General features: G+C 35.3%; 1 protein-coding gene across 2 annotated transcripts; it reads left to right on the top strand.

The window, feature by feature from the left end:
• The first annotated feature begins 422 nt into the window (after positions 1-422).
• Positions 423-1,808, top strand: LOC127135338 (phosphoglycerate mutase-like protein 4). 2 transcript variants are annotated; one of them, XM_051062076.1, is made up of 6 exons: positions 423-687; positions 825-903; positions 977-1,027; positions 1,117-1,227; positions 1,292-1,423; positions 1,500-1,808. In XM_051062076.1, the coding sequence occupies exons 1-6, from the start codon at positions 653-655 to the stop codon at positions 1,752-1,754; spliced, it is 663 nt and encodes a 220-aa protein (XP_050918033.1). In that variant the 5' UTR covers positions 423-652; the 3' UTR covers positions 1,755-1,808. The 2 variants fall into 2 exon arrangements, with proteins under 2 accessions (XP_050918033.1, XP_050918034.1); XM_051062077.1 differs by having other exon boundaries at positions 441-687; positions 1,301-1,423; positions 1,500-1,787.
• Positions 1,809-11,049: the final 9,241 nt, after the last annotated feature.

The raw sequence follows: 11,049 nt of genomic DNA, 5'->3' as shown, positions 1-11,049 counted from the left end.
TTTAGCTCAAGCACTCCTAATTTACTTTGCCTTAGTCTTTTGTTATAGACTTTGGTGATCATTAAGTATCATTCTCTGGATAATCACGTTTGCATTATCTCCACTTTTGATCATCATTGAACCGCATGCAACGACACCGAATAACAACTTTAGTTGTTTTAAAAATCCGTATATGAGTCAAGTTATAAAAATCATGATTTGAGCATCTTCTTACATTGACTTTTAACCAACCAATTTGACCCGACTTTTAAAACACCGTTCTAAACAATATTCCATTCCCAAAAATAATAATAATAATTTCCAACTACCATACTTGACCTCCGGGGGATAATTGGATAATTGTTATAGTCTTTTAATATGTATTTCTTTTTTTCCATTTAGTAAAAGAGTTGTTATATATAGCCACAAGTCTTATCTTCTATACTAAAATATAACGTCAACTGAAAATATATAAAATACACCGTAGTGAGCTGTATGTTATTAAAAAAAAATAAGAAAGCGAAACAACCAGGAAATCAAACTGTAACATAACTTGTTCTTCCTCTCTTGTGCATCACGATTCATTGTCCCTTCTTTCGCTTCTAATATTAACTAGCTTCTGTGAACAAAGCACGACCTTAGTTCAACTCGTCACTCAACTCACTCACTCAGAATGACCGAGTCTTTCATCACCGATTCCCTTTCCAGGTCTTTTCCATTTCGCAATTTCATCAAGTTTCACATGTGTTGTGTTCTTGCTTGTGAAGATAATATCCAATTAGTTTTTTTGTTTTGTTTTGCTTTTCCTAATTATAAAACTAATTGCAAAATGATGTTTGTTATAGCTATCCTCATCCAGATCATGCTGAGATAATTGTGGTTCGCCATGGTCAAACAGTTTGGAATGCTGAAAGAAAAGTTCAGGTATGAGTAACATCATGTAAATTTCTTACTTCAACACGTTAATTAATTTCCAATTTACATGTAAATTTAACAGGGACACTTAGATGTCGAATTGAATGAAATTGGAAGAGATCAAGCACGTGCAGTAAGTTGTTTTTGTTGAAGTCACTCATTTCTATATAAATTTGTTTAATTACTTCACTCACTCTAATTCTTGTAATTTATACAATGGAGGTGGCTGATAAACTATCCAGAGGACCAAAGATTTCTGCAATATATTCTTCTGACTTGCAACGTGCTTTTGAAACTGCCCAGATCATTGCTTCTAAATGTGGAGTACCACAGGTTTGATATATTAACCAAAATTATCCCAAATATTATGGCGGAATTTGATTCATGTGAATTTCAGGTTGTGAAGGATTTTGACCTACGGGAAAGACACAAGGGAGATCTTCAAGGTCTTTCTCATCTTGAAATAGCCAAGACTAATCCCATCAGTTACAAAGCTTTGATGTCCAAGAATGAAGAACAAGAAATCCCAGTAAGTACTATGAATACACACAACTATGAATATTTATTCATAAGACGCATGATTCATAAATAGAAATGATGTGTAGGGTGGTGGAGAGAGTATTGTTCAACTCCTTGAACGTTGCAAATCTGCATTGCTGAGAATTGGGCAAAAATATAAAGGGGAGCGAGTTGTTGTTGTCTCGCATGGAGCATCCATTGAAATACTTTACAAGTGGGCTTGTGTAAATGGATATGAAGGGAAAATACACAATGCATCTATTAGTGTTTTTCATTTGTATGATGAGGACAAATGGAACTTAAAGGTGTGGGCTGATGTTAGTCATTTGAGCCAAAGTTGATTTTTCTCTACAATAAGTTAAAATAAATATTTTATAATTCTATAATATTTAAAATATTTTTATCCCTTTTCCTACCACTATCACTAACTATCTCTTTACATATTATCAGTACCACAAACTTTTTTTTTTATCAATCTTTATTAATAAACTTACTTTATCTTTTATTAGTTAATCTCTCTACTTTGGAAATTAAAATACATATTTTCTCTATCATTAATTCATTTTTTATTAATCTCTAGTAGTAAATTTAACTTATTTCTTTGTATTAATCTCTATTAGTAAACTTTGGAAACAATTTCATATTGCTTTAAATTTAAAAGCATTATTATTTATAATATATTAATATTGATAAACTTTTTTTAAATTCAACTAAATAATTATAGTTATATAAAGTTATTAACATATTTCATTCACGACGTTATTAACATATTTCATTCACGACGTTATTAAAAAAATGATAATAAAAGTTTCTACATACTATTTTTCTTTTAATTAAAATTAATTATTAATTTAAAAATTAGTTATTTGATTTTGAAGTTTACGTTCATTTAAAATTTAATTAAGAAATACTAGTATATTCTATCTAACTTAACATAATATACACTATCCTTAAATAATTTGTATATGTTCTATTCAAGAAGCAAAAGTAGTTGAAGAATAAGTGAAGTAGGACTCGGGTGCGGTGGAGCAAAATTTCGATACTTAATTTTATCTCATTTATTCTTCAATTAAATTTAATACTCAAATGTCTAAGTTATTGAATAAATGAGAAGTAGTATGAGTGTAAAATGAGTAAATATCTTAATCTTAGTGCATGAAGGATTATATCTAGTGAGGATGGTTAGAACCACTCCCACTTGATTCAACGTTTCTTGCAGATCACCTCTTAATTAGATATGCAATGGGAAATTAACAGGAGGTTGGAATTGGGTGCTTTGAGCTTAAGTGAGGTCGTACATATTCCTTCATGTTTTCTTCATAACACTTGGTTTTGGGTCTTATGAGCGGTCCATAATAATTTACCTCAAGCTTTTGTTATTGTTTGCTGGAATGAGGGTTTTGGTCGTGTGGGCTTCCTATTCAGCCTTTGATCGAATAGGGTGAGATAGTTGTAAGACCGATAACATTGGGAACATGCAATGTTTTCATTGTAACTCTTAATGATTCACTAGAAGGTTCTGACGCGTGGCTCTATGAGTGTCAATAATGATTCCTTTTTATCTTAGGGTACTCGAGCTTTCTAAAGAATTCGATGCGAGATCAGGATCGTTGGTGGTGAGGTTACATTTACCCATGCATGTTATCGAGGATCGAATGATTGCTTGAATATCATATAAGGGTTTTTGGGTTACTATTCCTCTTTTCTCCATTTGTAAAACTCTAAGAGTTCTTTCTCTGTTTATTGCTGCTGCCTCTTGTTTTCATCAACCATATTCTATAAGCCATTACTCCTACGTCTTCACATCATTTTCTCAAGCGAACTTTTCATATCACAGATCATTAAATTCATTTCTTCAAAGGTAGCATTTTGAAGCCTCTTTATCTTTTATAATTATCTTGTCTTTGCTAGGGCTTCTCGAGAAGGTGGCAAAGAATGATTTGAGGGAAGTAGCTACAGTAAATGATGGAAGGGTAGTCAATAGCCTTTCTCTTAGGGAAGTTATTCAAGGTTTTTCCTTTCCCGCATTGCCGTTGATGAACCTCATTGTTGTAGGTGATTTTAACTTGAAGAGCAAAGCTCAAACCTATATCAAAGCGTATTGTTGTGCTTTTGGTTGCGACCGTACAAATGGTGAGGTGAAGTAGTGGTTGGAATCCTAACCTCGTGCTTATGCTCATGGTAGTTCTTTTTTGTGTGTTAACAATAATTTTGAAATGGACAACATTATAACACATAATGTGACGAGGGAAAACTCAGCTTTGTAGGTGGATCAAGAAATTCTAAATGTTGTATCCATCTTTGTTGGTAAGGGTTTATACCATGCTTTCACCGAAGTGGACCCTCTTTCGGACTAAGGGTGCTTTTTCCCATAGAAGATAAAATGGTGTGTGCTTTTTCCCATAGAAGATAAAATAGTCGAGGGTGAAGCTACCCTCCCGCAGTCAAGTAAGGATTCCGTCCGTAATCGACGATAGATATGTGGCCAAGTACTGTAAGCCGAAGAACTTCAGAGGTAGTACAACTGCTGATGATACCGGGGCTTCTGATGGTTCTGGTGTTTTTGCTCAGGGGTTTGATCCTTTCCAGCAGGCTGTCTATAACTACAATTGGGATTGGATGGCGGCGACTCAGCGCGCCATGATTGATATTCATGACTCTATGCAGTTATTACAATTGCAGGTGCGTGACCCTTCTTGAGAGCACCCTATGATGACGCGTGAGCAGTTCCTGCAACATGCTAGCTGGCCTGTGGACAAGCCTGTTTTCGGAGAGGGGGCGGGTGCTGGTGCTTCTGGTGCTGATACTTCTGGTGGCGCTGATGATGATGATGATGGTGATGATGAGGATGGTTCCGGTTCTGAGGCCGGTAGTGAAGAGAGTTCTGAGTCCTATGAGGACTAAGTTTTATTTTTCATGTTATGTTTTATTTTATTGTATTTTCAGATATGTAGTATCTTGGTTTTGGTTATGTACTTTTTGGGGTGTTTTGTCCCCCACGCACATTTTTAACATTTTGAAGTAATGATTATTGTTTATGTTTTAAATTATTGTGTTTGTTTTGAATTTCTTTTGTTTAATAAATTTTTGGTTGTTGAGGGTCAAACCTTCTAGATTGGTTGCTCCTCAAAGAAGTATCCAATGAAGATGCATCCGAGCTTGGATGGCAATGATAAAAATAAACAAGCGAATAATGCTAAGGTACATGGTTACCTCCAGTTAGAATTTTAGAATGCATTAAGAACTTTACTCTTTTCGTAATTGAATATTGTTCTTTTTGCAACATAATTGAATGAATGATTCATCTAGGACTTAAAACCACAAATTGTGAGGAAACCTCCATTGTACACTAAAATGCTGGATTCTAATAAACTGTGTTGATTCATTTGATTCATGATTTGTCTTTTATTATTGTGAATTTGTGGAAGCAATTAGAAATGATCAAGGCACTTGTTTTCTTTCGAGCACAACCAGTTCCAAATACAACTTACCCGTGAGCAAAGAGTATTCGTGAACCCCTTTGAGCTTAAACAGTTGAATCTCTGCTTGAAATAAGGCGAGATGTCAAAATCTTTTTTCTTGAAACCCTGAAATTTTTGATAATTGTTCTTTTGCCGTAAAAAGTCAAGAGCATTCACTTAGGGTGAGTAAAAGATAAGTTGGGGAGAACGAAAATGAGAATCGGTAGGTGCCACAACTCTTGAATAACCGAGCAAGCATTGAAAAAAATTAGAAAAGAGAAACATCTGTTTTGTGATTACGATGTAGAAAAAGAAAAAAAAAATATAGAGAAAATGAAAATGAATGCTTGCTTGGAAGAAAAATAGTGAAAAATAAAATTGAGTTGTGAAATAAGAGTTGTGAAGGTTTCAAATGAGAAACAAGTGGAACGAAGTTGAGATGTGTGAATAGCTTGTACAGTGAATGTCTCTTTTGCATCGGCAAGTTCGTTTTCAATGGCCTTAGATATGACCCTTGTTTGTAAACCTAACCAAGCTACAATCGGAAAAGACCTTAGTGATCTTCGTGCTTCCGCATTTCCATTTATAATTGTTAGACATTGTATGAATTGGAGTGACTTTTGCATTTTTTGTTGGAGAGTGAAATTGTCCCCGCGGTTGCAAACGCGTAATTTCTTCAATCCTTATTCGAAGAGGAGAGATAGGGTGATTCATTCAGGATAACATTGTTGTGGATTGATACATGTTTTGCTTTGCTATAAGGCTTTAGTTCTTGTGTATTATGTTATTCTAACCATTGGGAACTTGTGTCTGGTTGATTCTCTTGTGTTTGAGCCATTTTATCCGATTTCGGAGAAATCTTTTTCTTTAAGCAAATCCTCTTGTCCTTCAAGAGGCATACTTTGCTTGAAGGCAAGCAAGAATCTAGTTGGGGAGAGTTGTTAGATGCCCAAGTTTGCTTATTTGAGCTATCAAATGTGGGCATCTTTCACTCCTTTTTGTCGAAAAAGTGTTCGAAACCGCCCTTGCTTTTGTTGATTTGCAATACTATGTGAAATGATCTTGGTACCTTTAATTTGTGTGTTATTGTGCAGGAATTAGGCATGAAAGAGTAGAAAACGAAGGCACAAGAAAGATGGCAAAGGAACCAAGAAAGAATGCAAACATCAGCAAGCTCGCTAGGCGAGTTAGGTAGCGAAGTGCTCGCTAGGCGAGCACTCAGCGAGATGCCAGCGAACACTCCCAGACTTGGACAAAACCAAAGCTATCAATTACTCGCTAGGCGAGCATCCAGCGAGCAGGTAGCGAGCAATTCCAGTAGCAAAACCTTCAGAACTCGCTGTGGCGAGGGAAGTAGCTAAGTACTCGCTAGGCGAGCAAGCAGCGAGCAATTCCAGTAGCAAAATTATCAAGACTCGCTGGAGCGAATGAGAGAAGCGAAGGATTGTTCGCCTAGCGAGCATATGCAACTTTCCTGGGATGTTTCCTCTGGGCGTAGGCTACTCTGGTGGCTTATTTTGGGGCTCGCTAGGCGAACCATTCTGCTCGCCTAGCGAGCATGACAACTCAGTAACCAGTACTATAAGTAGCATGGGCTACTTTTTGGAAAGGACACTTAGATATTTTTTATCATCTTTTTACTTGTTTTCTTGCTAGAGGTGATTTTGGTGCCCTAGAAACCCCATTTCTCATTCTTCATCTTCTCTTGACAATATTTTGCAAAAAGAAGGTGGATTCCCATCCAATCTTGATTCTTCGACTCGGATGTTGATCAACCTTCTTCCGAAACTTGTTGCTCAAGCTACCATGGAAATGAGTGGCTAAGTCTTTCATTTTGTCAAGGTTAGATGTAGATGATCATAAGCTTTGTATGTATATGGGTTGATCTTCATTTGTAAACTCTTTGATGATGAATATATGGTGAAAACCTTGTTTTATTGATAACTCTTTGTGTTGGTTTATTATTGAAAGGTGTTTTCCAACTCTTGACCTAGGTTTTCATCCATCCTTGTTCTTTAGCTAGAGATAGTATTGAATGAGTTTGTTCACTAAAAAGTTGAACCTAAAAGTTGTCATTTTGATAGATTGTGTGAGAGATCAACAATGGATCAAAATGGGAAAAACTTACAATGTGTGTTAGAGATAAACACATTGAGAGGATTTTGTGAATGTGTTTATCAACTAATGGAGTTTATGAGTTTTGTTTGATCGAACATATGCATGCAAAGTGATCGTTGAACCCTAACTTTGACAATCTTTCTCAAATCGTAAAACCAAAACTTTTACCGTAATTTCTTACTTTTTATGCAAGCTACCGTAACCGAAAACTAAAACCCCCTTGTTACTATAAGTTAAGAACTTAACAACTGTTGAACGGCGGCAATATCACATAATCCCTGTGGAGACGATAACAAACCCCGATACTCTATCCCTGTACCAACAGTGTGTAACAAATACGAGGGGTGTATCATCCCTCTTCATAAATGTTTGTTTTCTTTGATAGGTTTATGCCTCCTTGTCAATGACTTTGAGTTAGCCATTCAGAATCATTTGGTGATCGCCCCCTCGTAACTACATCTAGTGAGTTGGGCTTACGTAAATATATTGCAATACTGGTGTGAGTAAAAGAAAAGCATGCCGACCTTGACACTCTTGTCCCACCTTTGTAACATTCAACACTGTTTGAATGACTCAACATGGGGTTAAGGCTCGTTCTCCCTTAGATAGGGTCACTAGATGTTCAAGGTCTACTTCGATAGTGTGAAATTTTTTACTAACCGACACTACTTGGTCACTCCCCTCTCTGAGGTGGCCCATGCAAGTATGTGTGACATTCAACCTCTGTTGGGTCTTATGTATATCTTCAAGATGACTTGTGCTAAGAGAAGACCTAACTGAAGTGGAAATTAAGGGTCTTTTGGGAATGTTTGGCCTTTGTTGTAGGTGCCACGCTTTTTGGGGAACGGTCCAAGAAACAAAATAAGTGATACATAAAGGCGCATTTGCTGGTGGAGGCCGCCACTAGAGAGTAAAGTCATGTCATATTTGGTACGTCTCATAAATCTTCTAACTTCCTTTAATGATTCTCTAGTGATGGTTTCCCTGACTCCCTTAATTGCTTATTTGTAGATAAGATGAATTGTCACAAGACAACGCTTCAAATGAAGAGGATGCCCAAGGATACCCATTTGATCTCATAAGCCATTCATGTGTTGGCTTCAGGAAGAACTCCAAACACGGGGCCCTTTGTTGATCTGACCTTCATTTATCCATATCACTTTCCATGGGATCTCTTTTAGGGGCATGTGGTTTGGGAATAATATTGGAATGGTAGGAATTTTGAAGGATGCACTCCTTTCTTGTATTTAGTCGACTGAAGTACTCTATGGGTTTCCATGCAAACTTGAAAGTAGATTTCTCATAGACCAATATTGCATTCTGATTTCTTCGATGTCTGGTTGCGTCTAGCTTACCACCTTGCTCCTTCATGTCCCTATTTATTTTCTTTGCATTACTTTCCTCTCTTTTGATGTACCATTCCACCCCAACCATGATTTTTTCCATTGAGGAGGACTTCTTTTGCACTAAGGATTTATTGAAGTGCCCCCGCCTTAAGGCCATTTTGAAAGGCCCCTACGAACATCTCTTGATTTGGATAGACGACCTTGATGTTTTCTTCATTGAAGTAAGCCAAATATTCCCTTATCAAATCGGAATAGGCCGGAGGATGTTAAAAAGGATTGTGGTGGAGACCTTATAGTGTTTACTGGTCGAGAATTAGTGAATCATCTTCCTCGTTTGGTCCTGGTAACTAGTTATAAAGAACATCGTAAGGATAATATACCATTGGAGGGTTACTTATTTCAATGTTCTTGCCCATCAGTTTACATTTGAAGGAGTTAATTGCCCCCTCTAATGACCATTTGTGTGTTGATATCAATGATGTGCTTTAGAGAATCACCTTTCCCATTAAACATTGCTAGGGAGGGAGGTTTGAAGTTGTCAGGGACTTGTGTGTCAGATTTTTGTGCTATCAAAGATAGGGGACCCACAGGGTCTTCCTATTCATCTTCTGTTGGATGTGGTTGTTGTTGTTGTAGATCATGTGTGTTATCTTGTAATGCCTAGTTCAGGCGACAAAGTTCCTCCATAATGGCGAGCATCTTTGCTTTGACGACTCGATCACTCTGACTGTTGTCGGTGATGGGAGTTCTTACCATCACGGGTCGATAAGGGGATGTTAAGTAGATATAGTTGTGTGACGCATACTAATTTTATTAAACTCAACGCTAGGCGTCAATTGTACACAATGCATATATGATAAAATCAAAATTGATTTGTTTTTAAATTATAAGAGTATGAGGTATATCTCAGGGTGTGCGAGGTAAAACTCTCATGCTCGGGGCCTTTTCCAAGTTGGTTTTTTCTCCGAGTATGAATGACTTTCTAATAAATATATATATATATATATATATATATATATATATATATATATATATATATATATATATTATATATATATATATATATATATATATATATATATATATATATATATATTATATATATATATATATTAAAAATAAGATATTATTAAAAAGGAAAAATTAAATCAGAGGTTCTTTAAGTTAATTTTGTGTAACAGATTGATCCTTTAAGTTTTTTTTACAAGTTGGTCCTTTAAGTTACCAAACATGTTCATCGTTACCTTTTTTTATAAATTCCATTCAAAAATGAATATGTGACATTAACGTGAGTGAGGTGTCAGTAACAGTGGTACATGAATTTTTTTTTTTACATTTAAATAATTATCCAAAAAACCATTTCTTCTTCGTTTAAGACAAAATTTAGAAATTGAATATGAAAACCCTAAAATCAAATCCTTCTTCTCCTTTCTCCATTAATGGCTTCATACGGTACAAATGGATCAAATCCACGAAGTTAGATCTCTCAACCCTCCATTCTGAGTGCAACACATGGTGAAATTGCACCAAGATGTCCTTATGGAGCCAAAGTAGTGATAAGAACAATTAAGATGAAAGGACAAAACTTTGAGATGCTCTTTTGGGGTTGCAGATACTTTGTGGTATATTTATTTCTATATTTTTCTCTATCTTTTATGGTTTCACAAGTATTAGCTGATGGATTATGGATGTTATATGTTAATACAGTAAATGTGCTAATTGTGGATGCAATTATTTTGAGTGGTATGAAAAAAATACAATGATGATGTGCTACCAGAAATACAACAGTCACAAATTTCTAAATGTTCAAAATGTGAGAAAAAAGATGTAGAAATCAACACACTCAGAAGGGTCATTAAAAAGATTCATGGAGATTACAACTACACTAAGGAGATGATGAAGAACATGTTGAAGATGCTAGTCTTTGTCATAATGTTTTTAATTTTGATTTTTGTAGTGTGGATGTCTATTTTGGTTAATAAGTGATGGTTATGGGTAATGTTTATGTTAGCGTTGTAAGACTTTTGGTCAAGAATTATTAATTGTACTTCGTTAAGTTCTATGTTGTTAATGTTATGCAATAAGCACTTTGTTAATGTGTAATTTTGCCTTTCTTTAATGTTGATGTTTAGATTCTGTCCAATTTTATGTTACAGTAAGCACTTTCAAATTCTGCAGTGGTTGGACTATTTTTTTTACGAAAACAAACATAAAGGACATATTTATCACACTAACGGAAACATAAAGGACCTACATGTTACACTAAAGGAAACATCAATGACCTGTTTGTTACAATTTGGTAGAACTTAAAATAAAATGTGGACAATACATGTTAAGTAAAACCTGTTAAATGTAAAAATAATTAACTAGAAAAATACACAGAATATCATAACATTCCAATCAAAAGGCCATAAATTAACCAAAACAGTGATAAGACCATAATATCCTTGATTAATCTAAACATCCAAAATACATAAAGTATCATCAAAATGCATAAAGTAGCATCCTAAGTACATAAAATACCATTCAGAATACATAAAGTGGTATCAAAATGCACAAAGTAGCCTTCTAAATACATAAACCACCATCCAAAATACATAAAGTAAGATCCTAATTCAACAAAATACATCAATCAACATCCTAATTGTATTTTCTCCTTGTGGGCAAGTTTGGTTTGGTGCTTATTGATGGACGAAATGCTGCAGTGGGTC

The sequence above is a fragment of the Lathyrus oleraceus genome, chromosome 4 (assembly GCF_024323335.1).
Source record: "Lathyrus oleraceus cultivar Zhongwan6 chromosome 4, CAAS_Psat_ZW6_1.0, whole genome shotgun sequence".
Classification (NCBI taxonomy): domain Eukaryota; kingdom Viridiplantae; phylum Streptophyta; class Magnoliopsida; order Fabales; family Fabaceae; genus Lathyrus; species Lathyrus oleraceus.
Note: the sequence above shows the minus strand (reverse complement) of the source record. Positions and strands in the feature narration are given on the sequence as shown.

Bases quoted from the DNA above. Each gene is read 5' to 3' on its own strand.
- LOC127135338 (XM_051062076.1), top strand. From the start codon at position 653: ATGACCGAGTCTTTCATCACCGATTCCCTTTCCAG. The intron at 904-976 runs GTATGAGTAACA...TAAATTTAACAG, and splicing joins ATGCTGAAAGAAAAGTTCAG to GGACACTTAGATGTCGAATT. The intron at 1,228-1,291 runs GTTTGATATATT...TGTGAATTTCAG, and splicing joins CTAAATGTGGAGTACCACAG to GTTGTGAAGGATTTTGACCT.